The sequence below is a fragment of the Fulmarus glacialis genome, unplaced genomic scaffold (genome assembly GCF_000690835.1).
Source record: "Fulmarus glacialis isolate BGI_N327 unplaced genomic scaffold, ASM69083v1 scaffold6557, whole genome shotgun sequence".
Lineage (NCBI taxonomy): Eukaryota > Metazoa > Chordata > Aves > Procellariiformes > Procellariidae > Fulmarus > Fulmarus glacialis.
Window position 1 is genome coordinate 2485 of NW_009224995.1, and position 22714 is coordinate 25198.

At 38.3% G+C, this 22714-nt stretch overlaps 1 protein-coding gene across 1 annotated transcript in view; it reads left to right on the top strand.

Moving 5' to 3' along the window:
* The first annotated feature begins 8473 nt into the window (after positions 1-8473).
* Positions 8474-22714, top strand: part of TTC39A (tetratricopeptide repeat domain 39A) — a 36480-nt gene continuing 22239 nt past the window's right edge. Inside the window, exons 1-5 of the mRNA XM_009582319.1 lie at positions 8474-8574; positions 16072-16203; positions 16891-16967; positions 17483-17550; positions 20563-20627. Of these exons, the coding sequence (XP_009580614.1) occupies positions 8492-8574; positions 16072-16203; positions 16891-16967; positions 17483-17550; positions 20563-20627 (425 nt within the window). The 5' untranslated portion in view covers positions 8474-8491. The remainder of the gene's footprint in view (positions 8575-16071; positions 16204-16890; positions 16968-17482; positions 17551-20562; positions 20628-22714) is intronic.

The following is a 22714-nucleotide window of genomic DNA, read 5'->3' on the forward strand; positions in this document are numbered from 1 at the left end:
AGGCGTATTGAAGTGCCATGCTTGAATTTTTATTTAACTGGAGAGAAAGTGTCATTGTTATTGGTCAAGGTACTGTGAAGTAAGCTTTGCAGATGACTTCTGAAATATAAAGTCAGTTTGTTGGAAGCTCTCAGGGAAACATAATCTGAAATTTCATGTAAAGCAATGAATAAAGGCAAAGCAACAATCCTCTATTTGTTAAAGTATTTTGTGTCATTCCTATTTTTATTTTTATGAGACCCTAAAGTACTGTTCAGCAATGGAATTGAAACAAAAGCATGATTTTTTTTTTCTTTTAAGTTGCAATAAAACATATTACAGGGTAATTTACTTTGAAAATGTTTTGCATAGATTTAATGCAAAAAACCCGCAAACCAAACAAAACCAAAAACCAAACCAAGAAACATTTCAGCTCAGATTAAGTACTGCAGGAAAATGCCTTTTGGGCCAAAATGTGTATTTCATCCCTTCCATGTTTGTCACCACACTGAAGTTTGAAAGAAGTGAAGTGTAAGTCAGCATAAAAAAGTACAAACCAGACTTTACAAAACGCTGAAGTAAGATGCATAGGTAACTACTTTGTAATCTACCAATCAGTCTTTATTATTGCTGGGCAATGGAGAATCCAACCACAAGGGAAAATTGCATAACATCCCTCTGTAAATTCCCACTGAATCTTATTTCAGAAATAATACAGACCTCTACCTTGATCTTGCAGTCCTTACAAAAAAAAAGTCACAGATTTTGTCTGGCTTCTTACCATAAACATGGCAGACGTGAGCTTGCATTTTGCTTAATGCTTTTTTTGTTAGTTTGCTGGGTACCTAAGTGCGTTCAACACCGTTGCAAGGCAATGGTCTAATGTAGCGCTTGTTGATTTCTCATTAGTTTTAATATGAACAGGATTAGACCTCTAAAAATAGAGAGTAACTCTGAGAAGTGTACGTTGACCAGAGGCAGTAAAACTGTGAGAAGTTAGAGGACTTTTAGAAAAGAGCAAATAAGTATTGTAAGGTTGTCTAAAGACCTTAAGACTCTTAAAAAACAAAAAGGCATAATATGAATCACATTTGTCTTTCAAAGTGACAAAGATTGTAGAGCATTTGAATTGAAAAAGAAGAGCTCTTAAAACTTGCTAAGACTGATTTATGATGAAAATTTACTCTTAATTGCAGCGTTCCTGTACATTTCTTTAATGCTGGATATATTTGTTTTCTTTTAATTTTGACCCTGTGTGAGCTAATTTTTTCTGTATACATTCCAATAGGTTATTGCAGTTCCAGGATGCTTGGGTTGATAATTTATAATTTGCCAGACTGTATTGTGTATATATATATCTTTTTTTTTTTTTTTCATTCCCTTTGATGCCAGCAGTTCTACTAACTGGGAATAATCACCCACAGTGGTGCATTTAGCCCTCTGTGAGCAGTCACGGCAGTACAACAGGGAAAGGGAACTGCAAAAATGCCAGCAATACTTTTTATTTGTCTGAACAAACCTATCTAAATGAATTTATTGCATTGTTTGCCTGTTTATATTTCTCATCAAAAACAGGATGAGAACTGTGAGTGTAATGCAACCTAGATCCTGCTTTGTGCAAGTTAAACAGCAGTGGAACCAAGGGCAGAACACAAGTCTACGGATTCCCTGGACTTTGTTCTGCTCACTTGACTGCTTTGCCACATCTCTGTTTTGTGAGCCTTCGCTGAAATAGAAGGGCTGAAAGATTGAGTAGCTTTTTAACAAAAGACCTTTGACATTGCTGAGGCATCAACAACTTCATGGTTTGAGAGCTGAGTTAACCTCAAAAATAAACTGTGTCATACTCCGTGTACAACTTGAAATACTGACTAAGATCTCCTGAATTCCAGAATTGCATCACTATTGTGTCTCTATGTAGAATATTTGGAAAACATGAATATTGAAACCTTTCCAATTGCTTTGTTGTTAGAAGTAATGGCATTTCTGCAGCACCGAGGAGTCTTAGTCACAGGCCAGAAGCATGTTCAAGAACACAAAAAGATAAATGCTGAGGTATTACTAGCTTGGCACATAGAACAGGAAAGGATACAGTAGAATTAATTTTCCTGCATTAACTTATTTGCTTTCGAATTACGAAGAAATTTCTGTATTGTCTGAAAACTGAATAGTAACAAATTATTGTGAGAACTGCTTACTGGTTCTCCTTGTCATGGTAATGAGAGCTGTTCATCTGAGATTATTTCTGATCTCATGTGGTTTTGGAAATGTTTGCAAAAGAGGAAAATAATTCTTCCCAAGTGGTGTACTTTTTGTTTTCTTTGAATGTAGAGATTTTTTCAGTCTCAGGCTCAGAACATTTGTAATGCGGTGTTGCTCAAAGCAGTCATCTATTTACCAAAGTAGTAGTCATCCATTTAGGAATGACCTGGCAAACTTAAAAAGGCTAAAGAAAGTAATCCTAGATGTATCCTGGTATCTCCTAACGTCTCTGTGATTATCCAGCATTATGAGAACAGAAAGTGGTGTCATGGCAAGAATTTCTATATTCAGTGATGATAATTTTGAAAACATGCAATGGGGAGAGCACCCTGCTGTCAGTGACAGTACTTACCACACATGGTGGCCTGCCTATCAGCAGGCCAGGCTGCGTTCGTATGTTGGAGGTGTCTTAGGTGGTTTTTTTGTTAAGAACTGAAATGCAGACCTTTGAAATGTGCTTTGGGATGCTCCTCACGTCTGTGAATAGCTGAAGTGTTAGCACCGATGAAGCTTTGGTAGCCCGAGTGGCACAGTGTTTGTAGGGAGCAATATGGTTTTACTACTCCTTCCTTTTTGGAAAAAATGAAGCTCCTTTGGGCATGTGAGACTAATCTCTTTTCAGTTCCATTTCATACTCTATAAAGAAGTTTTTTAAGAATTCATTACCTTTTTCTGATACGTGGCTAGAAACAACCCTCTCTAAATCTTTTTGTAAAGACAGGGAGAATGTAATGCTAATTGTTGTTTCTCTGGACATACTGAGCTCTCCACTATCATAGTAGTAACGTGTACTGCCAGGTATATTCACTATTGATGCAGGTACCTTAAAAGAGCTGCAAAAATATGTGTTGGTGCAACCCAGTCCTTTCTGCCAGCGCTGTGAGTGTTTGTGCTGCCTTTTAATAGCATAAGATTAGCATTGTCATGTAAAAATTGAAACTGTATGTTACACAGAGAGCCCTTGATATAAAGTGAGTAAAGGAGGCCAAAACACCATATTGTCCAAATTGTTAAATATAAAATCAAGAGGAAATACTTCAAAATTACTTAAGAGGCAAGTTTTGAGCTGAAATTGTAACCCTTCAGGTGAACAGCCATGTTCTCCTTGCCTTCCATGCAGTAAGCTGTGCCGAACAGTTTCTGTTGTGTAGCAGAAGAAATGTTTCAGTGGGGCAGCAGGAGCAGAAGCCAGCTGTGCAGTGTAGGTAGAATTATTGCAGCAATCAAACCAGAACCTAGGCTGGTATTCACTAGAGTAGCTTTGTTGATGTTTGAGTAAGATGAAGGCAGTATCAGTCATCATTGAGCCCAATTGCACTAGTGCTGTTCAGGCCCCTGAGATAGAAGGTCCCTAGTATGATTACAGAGATTTTGCTGTGAAATTTCTTTGGGATGAGAATATAATCTTTCCATTAGATGCTTTTCTTTGATCTTGCATCTTACTTGCTTCACGTGTTTGGGATATATTTGGGAAAACCGGGTGTGCTTCCACTGCTCCCCGCTCCAAGTCTCCTGATAATGGAGAGAAGAGAGTCAACTACTGAGTCATCAGCACTTGGTCTTCTCTGTGGTGGTTTCTCATCAAGTACTGGTTTAGCTCAATTGTGCTTGACTCTGTGTTTTATTCTCTTCCTCCAAATTGAGTTACCCGTGCACGCTACCTCAACTGACTTATGCAGATAATGTAGATTTGGCAGAGAATGCATCTGTATTTTGGGAGATGAATGATTTAACTTGCTTGCAGTGTTTCTAAATACTGAAGGAGCTCTTGAATTACTATTAAAAGCATTACTATAAAGGCACAAACTTCAGACTTACCTTTTTTTGCAAAGTTCTGATAATTACTGAGGTAAAGTGAGTCAGTAGTTCAGCATTTTGCAGAATATCAGGTTTAAGATCCTTTTTATTAATGAAATCCATAAAACCCAGTGACAAGTCATGAAGCATATGTGCTGCAGACTTATAGTAAGAAATCAGTCAACATCGTGCACACAGTGAAATAAGATTTATGCAGAAATATGGTAACTCCCATGCTCAAAAAAGCCTTCCCTCCCCCCCACTTTTGACCATGGAAAATGTCATGATTCTTTACTTTCGAAAGTGCTTTACTTTTCATTAATACTCAGAAATTTAATTTTGCTTAGTTCTTTTTATTTATTTTGTTCAATATTGCTGTTGGCAAAGGATTTGATGCTTAAGTAAAGAGGGCATTGCCTAGGATGTCCCAAGTAATTGTGCTTCCGACTTGAGACAATGGGGATGCAGAGGATAAGGAGATCAGGTCTTACCTTAAGTCAGAGGATACACTATAATTATGATTTGTGAAGCACCCCCAGACATGGTTCCCAGAGCAGAGAACGATGATTTCGTGAATAATAAAACCACAATGAGAACCATATGACTGTCTTTACAAGACCTGCGACCAAAAAGCAAAAAAAGAAAGAAGCTTCTGAAACCAAGGGGGAAATGGCCTAAATTTGGAAATATTTCAGATCTTAATTTTTTGGATTTGTTTTCTTTAGTTAAAAGAAAACATTGATATATGTGAGGGAAGAGAGGTTGCATGCTGAAGGTTGTCTGAGCATGTAATTGTTACCAGAGAAGTGGTATTCAAATGAAAATCTGCCAACTCGAGTCTTGAAGAACTTGGCAGAAACAGCCAGAGCCTTCATCATACGGAACTTTAAAGACCGTTTGGAGAAATACAGTATCAATTAGAAATTGTATAAACAGCTAGTGAAAATGATGAATAATCTTTTCAGAGTAGCTCATGATCCTGCCATGGAAGCACCCTGTTTAATTTTAAGTTGTAAGTAGTAGTTATTCCCAACTGGGGAAAAAAAAGCCGGTAACGTCTTTTATCTCCTGCTGTGGCCCAGGTACATAGTGCTGCTAGGAACATGTAATGGAGTCATTAACGGGGCAGCCTGTGGATCTATTACGATAATTTTTATACCAAATGCAGCACAGGCTTTTCCTGTACGGGATGTCATTAGAAACAGCAAGAGATTTAATCAGCTATGTTAATGTCTTCAGAGTATCTTCCTGAAATTATCCTTCGCTTGTTTATCATTTTTGGGTCTTCCTTCAGTAGTTGATGTCTTCATTATCAGTACTGCTTTGTGTAATCTGACAAATAAGACCATGTATAGGAGAAAAGACATATATAATTTTTAATATTAGATGCTCTTGGAGAAACTACTTCTTCTGAGTAGATCATGCTGATCAACTTCTACAGTCCAGCTGTCGTAATGAGAGAGATGACTGCTTTTGCTGCTTGTAGCTGCCCTTCTTATGTACAGGACCAGTACTGCTGATGTGCTAGCAAAGCAGTTTGGGAGCGTACGCTATTTTATTTTGGGCAAAATCGGCCAGATGAGCTCACTCCACTGATTAAATTGTTTATGCCAGCCCACCCCATTTCGCGTGACATTAAAGAGAGATTTTTACAAAGAACGTGTCAAGTCTCACTACCTCCCAAAGTTATAGGAACCAACAACAAGCAGCAGTTTGGCTGGTGGATTGAAGCCTGTTTCGTGGAGAATCCTTGCTGGGGAGAAGTACTTGTCTCTCTCGCCTGTTTCTCACATTTGCAGCAATTAACGCCTCATTTCAGCTGGCCTCATTTGACTCTCCGTTCTGGTTCGTAGGTTTCCGATGTGGTCCACTGCTGCACACAGTAATTTTTGTTGTTTCAGATCTGTAATTACAGGGGTATTTGACTTCTGCCTGGTTTGTACTGAATGAAAGGTAGCTGATGCTGCCACTAATCCCAGACAGGTCTGTAGATCAAAGATATGCTGGCAGCTGCCAGCACTTCTACATTAGTAGTAAGTATCCAGTGATACATGAAGTTCATGTGTCATGGACCGGCTTCCAAATCGCTCATTTGTAGTATGTTTTAAGCGAACTAGCGATGCTCGTAAGTCTCATCATATCATCCATAATGACCAATCAGAGAGTACGGTATCGCAGGCAGACGCTGCCCTACCCTGCGCTCGCAGTGTGACTGTCGCTCAGAGCTGGTTAAGTAGCACCGAGTGCTGCTGCTGCTGCTAGATGTTCGTGCCCAAATGCTGAGTGGGCATACAAATTACTATGTCAGAAAACACAAGAGATTTAACAGAAAGGTAAGTAGCAGCGCACAGCATTTTCCATTTGGCTTAGAGGCGGTTCTGATCTTGCTGTTGAAAGCAGGAGAGAATCTGCAGCCCACTAAAGCATGACTAATCAGTTTGCTAAAATACTTAGCACTCTCTAGTTTAAAATATTTCTTCTCTATTGTTAACAGCAACAGATGATGATTTGTAGCATTTATGTAAGGTGTGTATTTTGTTCAGGTCTTAAGCCCTTCACTTGGGAACTACATCAAATGTCAGGTTTCCTTGGAGCATGAGGGAAGTGTGCAACTTGTATTTTTGCTGCTGCTGGGGATGGCACTGTGTTAATAATTCTTATTCCAGAAAAAGTGCTAAGTAATTAATATATCTTATTTGTGCTTTGAGCTTCAACAGTGTTTTTTTCTTTGTCATCTTTCTGTTTCAAAGAAATATTTTGAAAAGGTTTATTTGTATTGAATGGGGTAATTCTCCTGCATGACAAGAAACAAACAAACAAAAAACCCAGGTAAAATGTTACTAGTCTAAATATTTTAAACCAGATGAGAATATGTTTTATATAGTGTTAAATATGCTATTTGGTTCAGGGACACAGATTTTAAAAAAGCAGGTAAGAATTGTAATACATGTAAACAATAATTGGCAAAGTTTTTATTATTACAGTAAGTAAGGCTCAGAATATTTAGGCAGACATGATATTGCATATTGTATGAGACGGATGCCAAGGTTTGGTTAATCAATGTTTGCAAAGCACTTGGAGAGTCTCTTGGGTGCAGAAGGATTTGAAGTGTATTTGAAGTGTGATGACAACAGCCGCTATGAACAGTGTCATATAATGTTTCTCTCAAATTTCTAATTCTGTTTTTCATATATGTAATTACGGTCTTTTTTTCTTTGCAGTCATTATTCTTAAAAACATAACCAAACCACTGCTGCAGTCGGTGGTTATTACTGATGCTATTTGTTTGTTCTGTGCTCCCCTGTCTTTTCTTTAAGATGATACCAGGACTTTGCTTTCTGTTTTTCCTTTCAGCAGGCTATGTGTTGTGCCATTTTTTAAGGAAGTAACGTAGTTTCTAAGTCACAAGACAGAACACATCAGTTACAGCTGTTCAGAGTCAGGAACATGATGAGGATTTGTTTGTATTTTGTTAGGGGAGCTTTTTTGTACAGACTTGTATACAAAATACTAGTGCATTATAGCTCTTTGATCATTAGGTGCAGATGTTTCAATTGTCCTAACATTGGCCAGGTTACCTTAACTTTGTTAGTGCAAGGCCTTACTGTTTCTTCTGTGGATTTTTTTTGTCCAGCAGTTCTGGTGGTGATGAACTTGGGCCAAACTTATTCAGCTGGTCTGTATTATCCTGTTGCCAGTAACCCAAAGACCAGCTGAGAACCCTTGTGACAGGTCAGGCTGACATGTAAATGTTGTAAAGGAGAAAAGTACAGCCAGAGTAAGCCACTGAGATAATCTTCTGACTTTGAGATGCAGCAGCAGTTTTTTTTGTTCGAGTGCAGTAGCACTTCTTAGGGACAGTGATGTTCCTAGGAGCATGCACAATGTGAATTTTTAACCTACCTGTAGTGGTCTACTGGTCAGGAACCATACTGAACATGAGCTGAACTAAAGCGGATGTTCCAGCAGCAGTTGATATAATAATCTGATGCAGTTTGGCAATGTCTCGTCCTTAAAGTGACAACATGATCATAATGTCACTAGCCTGTAGTCTCCGACAGCCTTACACACAGTCAGATGTGTGTTGTCCCCCAGTGCTTCTGTGTTCCTGATACCTGAGATTATCAAAGTGCCATGCTCCCACACGGTAAATTCTGCATGTCCAGACTCTTATTTACAGCACATGCAGTTTATCTTGTTTTCAGAAAGTACAAAACTTGAATTGCTTTCCACATGTCACAGAGTAAGAACATAGTTTAAAAAAAACCCCACAAACATAATGGAAGACATTTTCATTTTTTGCAATCACTAGAAATGGAATAGCAGATTATACATGGGAATAAGGCTAGACTGAAGATGAGGCGTTCAAATGTAGCAGTAATGCACCGGTAGAAGGAGAACAGATGAGCTGAGTTTTTTCTCTCCTGGCAGGTCACCTACATCAGATCTCAACATGGCATTGCATGAGTGTATGGCAGCTCTGGATTTATTTCTTAACAACAAGTTCTCGGATGCTTTGGCTTCTTTACAAGCAAAGTAAGTTGATTACTTTTACTAGTTTTCCTCTGTTTATTTTTCTTTGCTTCACCATCTCTCAGGAGAATTGACTAGACAGCTAGTACTCTGTTAATAGTTGATAAGACTGCATGGTTCTCATTCAGAAGGGGGTGGTAAGTTAACTTAAGTTTTGGGGAAGACAGAATAAGTGCTTTATACTTGGGCAAGTAAGTAACAAGATTCATCAAAGGTAATTACAAAAAGTACAGAACTGGTGTCCAAAGAAGTAATCCTTCAGCTGTAGTACAGTATGTGAGATTCTTGCTCCTGGAAGAATAAAAACCAACTTCTGTCACTTTTTTTTTTTCCTCCTTTCGCATATTTTTCTGCATACTGTAAGAATTTGAGAATTTATAGTTTTGAGTCTAAATGAGCAACTGACCACGAATTGCCAGGTTTGGGACACATTACTTTAGGTATGATTTCTTTTTTTGTTTGTTTTTTAATAACCACTTGCATAAACTTTCTCACAGCTTATTTTGCAATTCAGTGTTGTGGTCATGCACTCAGTTTCCTAATTACATTGTAGCCCAGCATGTAATCAGTGGTCCAGCTGCAAGTGGTGAGGTCATAAAATAGCTTCTAAAAATTGTTGTGTCTTTACCATGTCTGTGATTTTTCATACCTTGTCCTGAAGTTACCTGTCCTCTTGGCTTGTTGAAGTCTGTGGTTAATTCACATTTTTTTCCTCCAATTCGTTCCATTTATTTTTAAGCCATCAGCAAATTACATCATGCCTTCTTTCAGGCCACTGGAATATTAAACAAGTAAAATTCATAGGTAATGCAGTAGCGTGTGTTTGATATGCATTGGGGTAACTATAGTGAATACTGCACATATAGTGAATACTTTGCTGAGGTATCAGCTTCAGTCTTCGATGCTTAAGAATCCGTAGCTTAACCATATAAGTACACTCTGTAAAAGACAGAGTGAAAGACAGTCATGATAAATTGTAGGCTGAGATGTATATTAATAATACTGGGTTTATTCACAGCGGTGTCGTTTTGTGTTTATATATCATCAGAAGATACCATAAAAATGGTAAGAAGAATAAACTGTGTTTTCATTAAATTCTGACAGTAAAGCCCCTGTGCCCATCTGGAAATGCTTACTTAGTGCTTAGCATAAAATAGGGAGATATTTTATTGAAGGGGGTTTCCAAAACATTGCAAAAGCTAATGAGGCTGTGGGGGTTTCTTTTCTGTAAATCCATTTTTCTTCTAGTGCATATGGTTTTCATTCAGCTTTTGTTGGGCCCTGCAGAATATATTTCATGAGCTGATACTCTGTTTTTGTACCTGACTGTATTCCACACTGCAAAACCATTTTGAAACTGATTTTTCATGTCAGCCTGTTGTTATAAGGAGGCCCTTATTCCTGTTGCCTTTGGCAGTGAGGGAAATACAGACTTATGATCTTTGCAAGTGTAATGCAGAAACAGGATGCTACATTTCCCCACAGATGATATCCATTATGGACACACTCCATCTCTTTAGGGAATGACAAGAGCTGTAAAGTGGGCACATGTGGTAATACTGAGTATTTTCTTTAGGAGTCATCAGTTCCTCACTAATGCCTTTTAGCGTGCTGAGATTTGAAATTGGTTTTCGCAGTCCATAAACATACTATCTTTGTTTAAAGAAATACTTTCCCATTTTTACATGCTTGTAAAGAATTTCGTATCATAGGTTTTGCAGCTTTACCACCTATGTTGTAGGACATACTTTGCTCTGTATTACATTATTGCAGATTCACTAAATTACTCACATTTAGCTTCCACAATAAGTGTATTTTCAACCGATTTTTACCATGTGTAACTGAGAGCAGATTTGGCAATCTATGAGAGTTAAAATCACAAGATCTTTCTGAGCAGCTTAAAAATAAATATCTGAGGATGGTGTCTAGACTTGTGTTGAGGTAAAGCTCTTTTTTTCCTGTTAGAAAAGCAAATTCATCATAAAGAAGAGATCTCGTTTCATAAAAAAAATTCATCTGGCATTTTTGCTTCATGTTACATAACTTTTCTTGTTTCCTCAGCTACCTTTTAAGTTTTAGAGTCAGTTTTCTTTATTATCATTAACAAACATTGTACAGTAGTGGGCCCCAATTATCTTGTGGTTTCTGCAGTAAGTTTAATTAAATTAATCTTTTATATGGAGTATTCACACTAAATCTAAGAACTCTTAAGAAATTCCTTAAATTCAGTCATCAAATGCAGCAGTGATTTTCAATATGTAACCTGTTAACTGTGACACTGAAACTGTTTAGTCACTGAAGTGGGGAAAAAATCTCATTTTCCTCCTCAACCCCGGGATACATATGGTAAATCGATATTAAAAGATTTTAGTCCTCGTGTAATTGCAAACAGATAAATTAAAGGGGTGATTCTGGTGAGATGTCCCCTTTCCTTCCCCAAGACAAGTGTTTAATACTTTAAGAATTGTCCCAAAGGAAAGCATGACATAATCACCTGATAGTTTGCTGATGTCAAATCACTTGGGAGAATGGTAAATAATAAAGACAAATTCATGACACAGAGTAATCTGGATCATTGGATGAGCTGCAACACATCTGTGTTGCTGCTTGCAGTATTATAAGAACAATATGAGAATGATTCATTCTGGGCAGTTGACTTTGTTCTGAAAACAGTCTCCAAAAAGCACTTGGTGGTGTTTGGTGGAATGTTCATTCTAGAATGACTGTGTTTGAAAGGTAAGTTCAATCCTTTGATGTGGGAGTATCTCAGGTAGGTGTGAAGAGATTGTGTTACTGCTCCGCTACTTACTTGTGAAACTCTTATTGGAATAGTGTAGTTCTGTGGTACCTATTTACTATCACTGGAATTTTTAATATAAATCCAATTTACAATAATAAATGTTATCTTGTATATTCTCATCTTTAAAAAGTTTAAAGAGGTTACTAAGGAATGGAAGCCTTTTGTGATGGCTGTCTTCATGGTGTGGTGAAATGTTCTTGCCCTTGTAGAACAAAAGCAAACATGAGGTTGTTCAGTGGAGTGGAGGAGCTTTCTCTGGGAACTGATCTGACAAAGAAGGTGTGTGATTGTCAAACTGAGAGCAGTGAAAGGGTAAGGAGAAGCACATGGAGGTAGAGTGAAGCTCTAGACAGTGTTTGGATAAAGATGGTGTACAGCTCTGCAGAAAGCTTGAGTCAGCTATTTATGGTAAAGAATTTCAAGAACATGAAGGTCATTATTTCTAGGGTTTTTTTATCTTTTTATGCCTGGAGTCCAGAAGAACACAACTTTTGTAGTATTTGTAAATAAATACATTGCTGCCAAAACATGACTTAATTGTTGGTTTCACCTCTCAGCTGAAAGAACTTACTAGATTCCAAATGTTGGAGGATGACTTAGATCAAAAAGGCTCAGTGGCACTCTCAAACCGCAGCTTTCTGGCTTAGACCAGACTTAGACCATTCTGGCGGCTTGTGGTAACTAGGGAGCCAGGCTGGTGGCTGATGAGAATGGTCCTTCCTAGTTGTAAACTTAATGCTAGTGGGGAGTTTTCGTAGGAAATAGGTTTTTATTGGAAAATGTCGATTCATCAAAACAGAGAGTTTCTACAGAAGCCCACGCAGTAAGTCTAGCGGGTTGTTTGGACACTGGGTGGAACTTCTGATCAAAGATGAGGAAAGCGTTCGGGCCCCGTGTGACCGCATTCTCCTGATGCAGTTTTGATTTGGGCCTTGATCTCTCACTCTTGGGTACACCTGGATGAACGGACTGTTGGCTGGTCTGTGGAGGGTCTTTCTCATTCTGTGCTGTTGGATTTGTTTTAAAAGCATCTTGATATAAATCAGGGCATGGACTTGAACCTGGGGTTTCTGTAAGCTGGTGATACATGTCCTGCCTGCTGGATTATTGTAAAAGGATCCACAAAAAGATTTTGGGCACTGTGTTTTCCACAAAAAATACTAGCCCCTGGGTTAATTCTGAGGTCAAAACAAGCCAAGCTTTTTGATTTTCATACTTCAGCTGGAGGGAAGAGCTGTCACCATCCTCACTTAGGTACGTGTTTTCAAGCAGGAAGGAAAGTGTTCTCCAACAGTTCTTAAGAAAGGGCAATGCTACAAGATGATAATGATTGCGCCGTAGTTGGAGAACAGGCATGTGGCATAACTCCATAAGTGCCTAAAGATATTACTTATAATCCCCTTATTCAGCCATGTGATACCAACTACTGGGATAAGACATTAATCAGAATATTAGTTGTATTTATGTCATAAAGGCTTGTTAACTCCAACAATGTCCTGGGGAAAGTGCTGCTGAGGAATCAAAAGAAGAAAAAAAAAAAGCTATCAAGTTTCATTCGGGATTCATCCATGTAAAATGCAGGCCTTGGATGTAACTGGCAACTTTAATTGTATGGTTAGTATAAATAGCTTAAATAACTGTTACATTTGGTTGCATTTCTACCCACCTCCCAGCCACTGAAAAAAAAAGAGTAAATTTGAGTGTTGATAAATACCAGTGGACTAATGATAAACATTAATTATTATATCCTTTAAATATTAGAAGCAAAATAGATGAAACCATTGATTAGGGGAGGAGTCATTTGGTATCAGAAGCAAATTACTGGAGAGGGAAATCCCTCTTCACCATGTGTACATGAAAAGTACCGATTTTCCTTTTAGGGCAGTGAATTTAATATTTATCTGCTTTGATTTTGAAAGCAAATTTCTAAAATTTTGGAAGGGGACTATTCTGGTGCCTTCCCTATGCTTTGAATTTGAACCTTTGGAAGGGCTTTATTTTAATAAATATGAGATGAAGTATGTTTCTCTGCACCCACTGAGGCTGATGATTAATCAGATGAACAGAAACACTTCATCAGGCTGACATTTTCTAGTATGTTCATTTTTTTTCTACTTGGCATTATCAGTTGTGATGCAGGAGGCCAAGACAGAGCTGTCCTGACTCCACTGGATTTTAAACTCATTTCTCCATTATCTGTCTGTTCTTCTTACTCATGTTGGAGATGAGATGGATGTTAGCATAGTCTGGGGCTCATAGTACTTTGGCAATAGGTGATTTCCCAAAATGGCTTTTATACTAGGTTGGTTTAGAGGTTGGTTAGAGCAGCTTTTTAGGTAATCACGATGTGAGAGCAGCTAGGAATTAAGGACAGTCACAAAACACAGACTGCAGTGGGGTTTAAAGATGTACACTGCAAATTTCTTCAGTACAGCTGGCCTGCTCTCTGCCGTATGTATTGGAAGAAGTAGCCCTTTGTTGTCATTGTGAAGGTTGGCAAGGGAAGCACCAGATATCTGTGTAATGGCGTCTGTGCCAGCGCTAGGTATTATTTGAATCCCTAGGTCGCAAAAACTATATATACAAAGAAAATTAGGATCATATCATCGCTTGGATTTTTCTTTGGTGATTTTATTGCATAATGTCATTGAAAGGGGGTTACCTTAGGTGTAGGCAAGGTTATTTTTTGGCTCTGGAAAACACTAACCAAACATCAGGGACTCCTGAGGATACTTAAGAGTGATATATTCCATCAAGCAAAAGAATTATTGCATAATAAGGTATTAGAAGACTTAAAGGGAACCAGGTCACCGCAGTGAGTTATTAGATCATTGATTAATGTAGATTGTCTTAAATTATCCTTAATTTCATCTTTCAATTCAATCCAGGTATCAAAACCTGGGGAGACAAGTGTATTTCCAGGGGAGAAATTGATGGGGGTGTCTTTAAAGTTTGGCTTTTCCCCTTAAAACAAAACCACTGAATCAGAGTGGTTGAGGTTGGAAGGGACTTCTGGAGGTCACCTGCTCAAGCAGGACCACCTAGACGTGGTTGCCCAGGGCCGTGTCCAGACAGCTTTTGAATATCTCCAACAATACAGACTCTACAAGCCCTCTGGACAACCTGTGGCAGTGCTTCGTCACCCTGATAGTAAAAAACTGTTTCCTGATGTTCAGACAGAGCCTCCTGTGTTTCAGTTTGTGCCTGTTGCCTCTGGTCCTGTCACTAGGCACCAATGAAAAGAGCCTGGCTTCGTCCCCCTCAGGTATTTCTATACATTATAGGAACCCCCTGAGCTTTCTCTTCTCCAGGCAGAACAGTCCCAGCTCTCTCAGCCTTTCCTCATAGCAGAGATGTTCTAGTCCCTTAATCATCCTCATCGCTCTTCATTGGACTTTCTCGAGTATGTCCGTGTACTGAGGAGCCCAGAACTGGACACAGTACTCCAGGTGTGGCCTCACCAGTGCTGAGCAGAGGGGAAGGATCACCTCCCTCGACCTGCTGGCAGCAACACTCCTAATGCATCCCAAGATACCATTAGCCCTATTTGCGGCAATGGCACATTGCTGGCACACCACTTTCTCCTTGATAGAAGAAGAACATGAAGAGGCTCGTTTTGAGAAACAAACACCTGAAGTACACGTATTGAGAATAGGTGTACTGAGGGTGGAGATTTTATTGAAAGGATATCCTTGTTTGACTGCAAGTATTTTTGAATATTCTCTGCCATATAGAACTACCTGATCCATTCTAAAAGTGTAAACAATTGAAATAGCAATTGTTGCTCTTTTGCAGTATTTGTCTAAGTCATGCTGTTTGTCAGGGGTGGATTAGCAAGGTTGACAGAGAGTTTCTGTGGCAGGAATTCATCTGAGCTTGCCCGTCAACATATTTCCCAAGTCATCTTTATTGGACCTCTAGGCCTGAAGATGTTTTGATTTATTTGCAGAGGATTATACCATACATAGGTACTGGCTGAATGCTGTAAATGTGTGCAGTATATAAACCCTTCTTCCTGCCAGAGGAAAGATGCTGGCAATGGCTGCAGGTAGGAGTTAATTGTTTTCCTTGCACTAATGCCAAAGTTTTTGGCTTTCTGCAAAAGAGGCACCATCCGAAATCCTGCAGAAGAATATTTAAGTTGAACAAATTGTGGTGGAAGGTTGACAGAAAGGGAGAGGAGGAAAAAGCTGTAGTGTTTGGTGTAAACTGGAATGCTTCTGGTGGGAAGCTCTGTTTGAAGAAGATTCTACTTTGGCCGTGGTTATAGTATTGTGTTACTTGTCTCCTTGAGTCTGTCCTGAGTAACTGTCCCAAAATAGAAGAAGAATATCTGGATTTGTTTCATGTGTTGTAGTGACACATTAAAAAAACCGCATGATTCTGTGGTCAGCCATGTGAATGGTTAGCCATGTGGTTAATTCCTGTGCTTTGTTATGTATGTTAAATACCTACCCTTGGCTCAGAATTGGAACATCTTAGCACAGTTATTGAAACTGGAGCTCTAGACATGATTTCCTGTTCAAATCTCAGTGTATTAGTGTTTCTTGATTATTTTGCATATCCTTTGTGTTTGATTTCTACTTTATTTAGACGTGGTTCCCATCAGACTGATGAGTTTCTGGAATTGGATTTGTATTTGTTTTTTTAAAAGTAATAATATAATCAAATCATCTTGTGTATCTTGTGTTTTCTTGCAGAACTAAAGATAGTATGTATCATGCACTGACTTATGCCACCATATTGGAAATGCAAGCTATGATGACATTTGATCCTCAGGACATATTGAATGCAGGAAACACGATGAAGGAAGCTCAAGCCACCTGTCAAAAGTAAGTGTGGAGCAATTCAGTCAATAAATAGTCCCTTCATGGGAAAGTTTTGAAAGACATACAGGTTAAAAAAGGAATGTAATTTCATAGAAATTATAGGAAAACTGAGGTTGGAAGGGACATCAAGAGGTCATCTAGTCCAGCCTCCTGCTCAAAGGAGGGTCAGTTATGAGGTCAGACCACATAACTTAGGGTTTTCACCAGTCTAGTCTTGAAAACTTCAGTTTACTGCAGTATCTCATTTTTCTTGTCAATTAGATGTTTGACCTATCTGTAGCCCGGTTCTGCTGTGTCTGGAAGTTATTTACCATTTACAGACACTGCAGAATCTTCCCATTTGGTGATGGTTGTACTGTAGCTATCTGTCTTTGAGTCAACTGTGCTCCCACTTCTGTACACACATGGGCACGTGCACACACACACACACACACACACACACAAAATAAATCAAAAATCAAAAAGCCCCCTTATCCCCTTCCTTTACATGAAGGGTAAAAGGCGGATCCCAGGAGACCGTGTTGACTAAGTTCTGTATGGAATATGCTGAAGTTTGTGTATGTGGTAAAATAACAGAGGGTTGGTGAGCACTAGAGATATGTTACTGACTGTATGGGTGGCCAGCTGAAAGATACCGTTCTCTGTTGTTGATGCTTCATGTTCAGAATGACCAAACTGATTTTTGTGCAGATTTAGGAAGAAATCAACAGTAGCTGATTCTATCAACAACCTTGTGCATAGACAAAGCCTTGAACACTTTACTGAAGGTAACATTTTCTCTGAATGCATAATATTTTTGTCTTTTTTTTGCTGCAATTTGAATTGCGTAGCATTGTTCACCCAATGTGTTTTTGTAGGTTGTGACTTCACTGGCAAAATCTCTGATTTGGCATTTCCAAAATTTCTGGATCAATTGTTTTTGCAATTGCTATGTCACCACATCTAAAATCACTAACTTTTTTTGTTGGTTGCTGATTCAGCATTTTCAAAATTTACTGGGTAACGAGATACCTAGAAAGAAGTAGGGAAATGCCTGGAAAGTGTTCTAGATCCAGGAATTCCTGGAAAGCACCAGAGAAATTCCTGCAAAGTTTCTGTAAGTGTGTGTCGTTACTGTTCGAAGTTGCTTCCGTAGTCTAGAACTGAAACACTGCAGCAAATTTGGAAAAGATTTTTCTCAGTTTGAGCTTTGTGATCTTATTCCTATATTAATGGGCTAAGTGTTTTTTCATTACTTTTTGTCTGATTGATTTGTTTTCTTCCCTCCTCCATATGACACTAGAGGAAATCCATGCAGAAATTTGCTATGCTGAATGTTTACTTCAGAGAGCAGCACTCACGTTCCTCCAGGTATGGATTCCCGCGTGGCTCTTTGGGAGGAAAAAAAGTACACACCATACAGGTTTCTTTTCTTAAAATTACTGAAATGGTAGAAGACCCTAGTTTGACCTAATGGTTAAAGACTCTTTCATCTGGATTAAATCTGGATTTTATCTGGACTACCTGCTGATGAGATAGTAGAATGTTTTGTTATGCCTCATGTTTATCCAAAAATGCCTATCTCAATACACATAACACTGAGTCCCCTATGACGCCCTTCTCTGGTCCCTTTTGGATGTGTGAAATGTAACCGCAGTAAGCACCAATTTTCAAATACTGTGTGTTGGGATATCAGATTAAAAAAAAAAAAAAAAAAAAGTATTGATGGTCATTGAAGCTGTGCTATGCTGGAATGCAAGCGAGATTTTTGTTTCAGTCAGGCTGGTGTTTGCTTTCCCAAGACTGCTTTCTCACTTGTTTGTTCTTGAACAGCTATTATGGTCTGCATAGCTATTAGGCTCCACGCATGCTTTTTGCTAAACGGTGCTGCCTGTCTTTAAAAGAAGGGGAGCTCTCCCTGTTCTTTGAATTTTATCTGTCTGTACTAATGAAGCTTGATTTGTTTGATGGATCAACATTAGCAATACTTATTTGGGCTCCAGCTTGCAATTTAAATTGTTAATCATAGTTGAAATAACTGATTTTTCTTCTTGATTTGGCTTGCTATATGATAGCAGGCCTCTTCACCTATGCAGAGGGGATAATAAAAGTCACATTCACAATGGGCTTCTGCTTCTTGGCGCAGAGATGTTGGTAGAGAATGAAATGCAGGTGGTGATTTTACAGTGTTTGGGAGTTGCCAGATGAGTTCTGATTTATGTTGCTTATGACAGTTTATGAACCGTATAACCTTTTTCAGCAATCTGCCATGCCCCTCTGGTAGAAACTATTGCTTCATAGCAAAACCAGTAGTCAGAGTAGCTTCTTCTGAAGGTTTTTAGAGTGCTGATGATGGTGACTTTATGGTAAGATGATGGACTTTGAAATGGACAAGGTATAGCTACCTATTTCCATATTCCTTTGGGATTCTTTAGGATGAGTAGCCTCTAGCGCTGGGGACAGTTTGGGTGATATCAGAAGCTATGGAAGCAAGGCTTTTCAGAACTTCTCCATTGTGCCTGTGAGAAAGGAGTGGTTTAATGCAGTGTCTCTTGGTTTTAAGCACTATTTTCACAGGTAGCTGTTTTTAAAAATGTTTATAGATACATGAGAGATTTGAGAGCAAGAAAATAATTTCTTGTCCTCTTCTGCATAAAGAATGTCTGTCTATTTGCTTCCTCTTCTATCCTGTGTTTAATTTTTCATGAACACATGAACTGGTTTTAAAAATTAAACAAAGGCACTTCGTTCCAACAACTATTAAAGTGGGTTAGTTTTGATGCTTAATGTAAATGACCAAATCCAGTTGAAAACACATAAAAATTAGTCTCAGGATTTTTCAAGGGCTGGACTATTCTCACATTGGTTATCTCTGTTGTTGGTATCGTGAGTATTCTGAATTTAAACATTTTAAAACCATCTTCTTTCCTCTTTCCATTTTCCATTCAAAGGAAAATATAACTGAACCTTTACCTATGGTTAGGTATGCTGTAACCCCCCCCAGTTGCTGATTAAAAACTGACTTCTGCTACAGAACAAAGAAAAACAGGATCACATTTTTCTGTGGTTATTTTGTTTGCATGTGATTGGGATTCAAGTTTCTGGGGATATATCATCAGGAATTACATGTTCATTATGGTGCATAGTTTCTGTCTTCAGTTATCACTCTTGCTTAAGGATGACTGTAAAGGACACAGGCTAGCGGTGGTGTTGCAGGCTGCAGGAGTAAGCCCCTGCCCTTCAGTTCAGGCCATTAGGCTTCCTATACTAGTTCATAGAAAGCAAATTCTGGAAGAAGTTGAACTGTAACTTTGACTGGATTGAGTTATCTTCCAGGAGGATGGAAAGCTCTTTGAGGCAGTTTCTGTCTCTTTATTTACATATTGATGAGCACATTTGGGCCCTGTTTCCTTAACAATAACAGTAAAACAACCAAATGTTCATCTAATCTATGCTATTTTCTCCACAATGCTTCATGTAGCCTCTTAAAATATCATCACAGAAAAATCATCTGCCAAAACACATGTAGTCTTCCTATCCCAAAGTAATAGCAAATATCAAAACAAACCAGAATGACAGATTACCTACGATGAGTGAGGCAAGAAACTGCCACCAGAAAGTTAACGAGACTAGAGAGTTCTCTCTTTGGGATACAACTGTAAACTAATGGTTCCCCAGATACACTTCGCTGTAAGTTCTCAGTTCATTATAGCTTGTAATGTAACATGTTACCATACTAGTATGGGTCTCATAGGTACTTGAATATTCAGACCAGAAAGAGCATATCCTGTGTAACTTTACTTACCCTGCTCCCTTTTTAGGATGTGAAACTATATTCTGTAGACTCCTGAGGACAAGCGGTTATTTGTATCTGGTGCTGAGCCAGGAAATGTTCAGATCTTAACTGTGCTGAAGGACAAATGAGAGAAAGCTATTTTTTGAAACAGCCACGAATGCATGTACCTTAGGTGCCACTCATTAGCTTAGTCACTGTGTTCATTAATGCAAATTCAGATGGTTCAAAGGTTACAGGGGCTAAACTAATCACAGAAGGCATCAAAATAAAGTGTGTATGTCTGAACACAGTAAAAATATTGTTGTGGTTTAATGCCAGCCAGCAACTAAGCACCACACAGCCGCTCACTGACTCCCCCCTAGTGGGATGGGGGAGAGAATTGGAAAAGTAAAAGTGAGAAAACTCATGGTTTGAGGTAAAGACAGTTTAATACAGAAAGGAAATCCTAAATCCATGTATTGTTTCTCGGAGACTTATATTGTCTGTGTCACAATGGTTATGTTCAAGGCACATGTTCATCTCAAGAAGACAAAAGCTCTTTATAATGCTTATAAATTCATATTGCTAATGTGTTTCCTTTCTAACAGGATGAGAATATGGTTAGCTTCATAAAAGGAGGCATCAAAGTCCGAAACAGTTACCAAACATACAGGTAAGTCAGAGTGATGATATGATTAAGCGTACCCTTTCGGTAAAAAGTGCTGCCTGTTGAATTGTCCTATTCACAAATTAATTACTGTTGTATTTACTGCAGTGTTTATTATGGGCCTCCTGTCTATAGCTTTTCTCAGCTCACACAAATTCCTCCTTTGCATAACAAAGGATATTGATATTATGGTTGATTTGGATTGTAAAGATAGTGGACCCTAACCCTGTTAACTCCCAAGGTTTGCCTACTTCAAATACTATATCCTTGAAATTATGTCAAAAAATAACTGTTCTAAATGTTGTAGTGCTCATTGTGTCTGCTTAGCATAATTTGGAGGTCTCACAGTCATTAGGCATATGAAATGGCATTTCTTTATACTTCTAGCTGCAGCTTTTTGGAACATTCAAAACCAGTAGCTGAAGCACAAGTAACTCCATAATAAATGCATGAAACTAAAACAAAATTAAGAGACAATAAACCGAAGAGCTTGCAATGGAAAGTATAAATGGCTTCAAACAAAGATTAAACAAATTTACAGGAAATAGGTTTACAGGGGCTAGTTAGCATAGTAGAACAGATGCAGTCTCTCCGCATCATGAAGTCCCTGAGCAGTCAATTCCTGGAGGATGCTTTTCCAAGCATATGCCACTGTCTGAGTGAAATATTTGGTTAGCTGGACTTGCAATCTGGTTAAGTACGGCAGTTGTTCTACTCTAAAGAGAAGGTGCATGCCATTGAAAATGATAAGCAAGGATGCTTATGTGAACTCACAATATGCACATTACTTAGTGTCTATAAGCCAAAAACATCTGCTTAAGCAGATTTCTTTTCATCCAGGAAGTTGTGGAGAGCTACTTTCAATGCATGCAAAAGGTTTTGAAGTGCAGTAGTAAATTCTAAAAATTACATTAAAATGTACACCATGGGAAGCATACTCAGTTGTGCCTCAATAAATTAAGATCAGCTCTAGTTTATGTAAAAACAAAGTGTTATAAATCTAGTAGCTCTTAGGTGGTCGTCTTCAAAAGAATGCTAATAACAACTTGCATATTACTAAAACATGTATTTTAACAAAGGGAAAGTTTGTTTGTGAGATTGGCAGTTACGATTTTTGTACTGTACCTTTGATGTGGGAAGAAATAATTGCAGTTTTGCTGAGAGCGTGGTGCAACAGGTTACAGAGAAAACAATGAAATATGGAAATGAGACTTTATTTGCTTTGATTATCAATATTTTTTACAACATAGTTTCTGATATAAAAAGCTATCTTTTCTTTCCCTGCTGTCAGCAGTACTGCTTGATAATCGCAACAACAGCAACTCTGAAAAGACAGGAGGAGTAAATGTTGCAAAGATACAATTTTTAAAACTCTCTTTCAGGGAGGAAAGGTTACCATGCACTGTAAAAAAGATGGAATGAAATAAAACAACAATTCAGAATGAAACATTTGCTTATTGTCAGTGAATAAAAAGTATCAGGAAACGTTCACGGTAGTACAGACTTATATGAATAATTTTAAAAAGTGAAAGCTAAATATGCATCATATTTTTGTTTTATTTTAGAACTTTAATTTTGGACTCAGAACAGCCACAAAAAGTCACGTGTCTAGCAGACACAAAACAGCATCCAGCCCATATTCTCCAGAAGTATACTGAAAGGGAGAGAGATGACAGTGTCCATATTTGTGTGGGTTGAGGGCGACTCTAAATGCATGTCCATTGTAAAGACTGCAATTACAATGAGTAGTCCTATATCTGTTGGCAGCAACCAGCACATGACAGCCTGAACACAGATGTGTGGCTGCCATTAAAACAGTGTTTTTCTTCTCCCAGTAATTAACAAAATAAACTAAAACAATAGTGTGAAAAACACATAGCTATAGAAAGCTTGGACACAAAACAGGTTCAAATCCAGCTGGATTACACAGGGAAATAAAGAACACTACAAAGTTGAGGTCTATGAAAGTTAGAAAAACAAGTGAAAAGTAATTTCTGATATACCTGCCCATTTTAAAATATTTCTTACAATTGTCTGTTCCTATATATAACAAAATGTTCTTTTGAATGAACATGCACGAAAAAGGAATATCT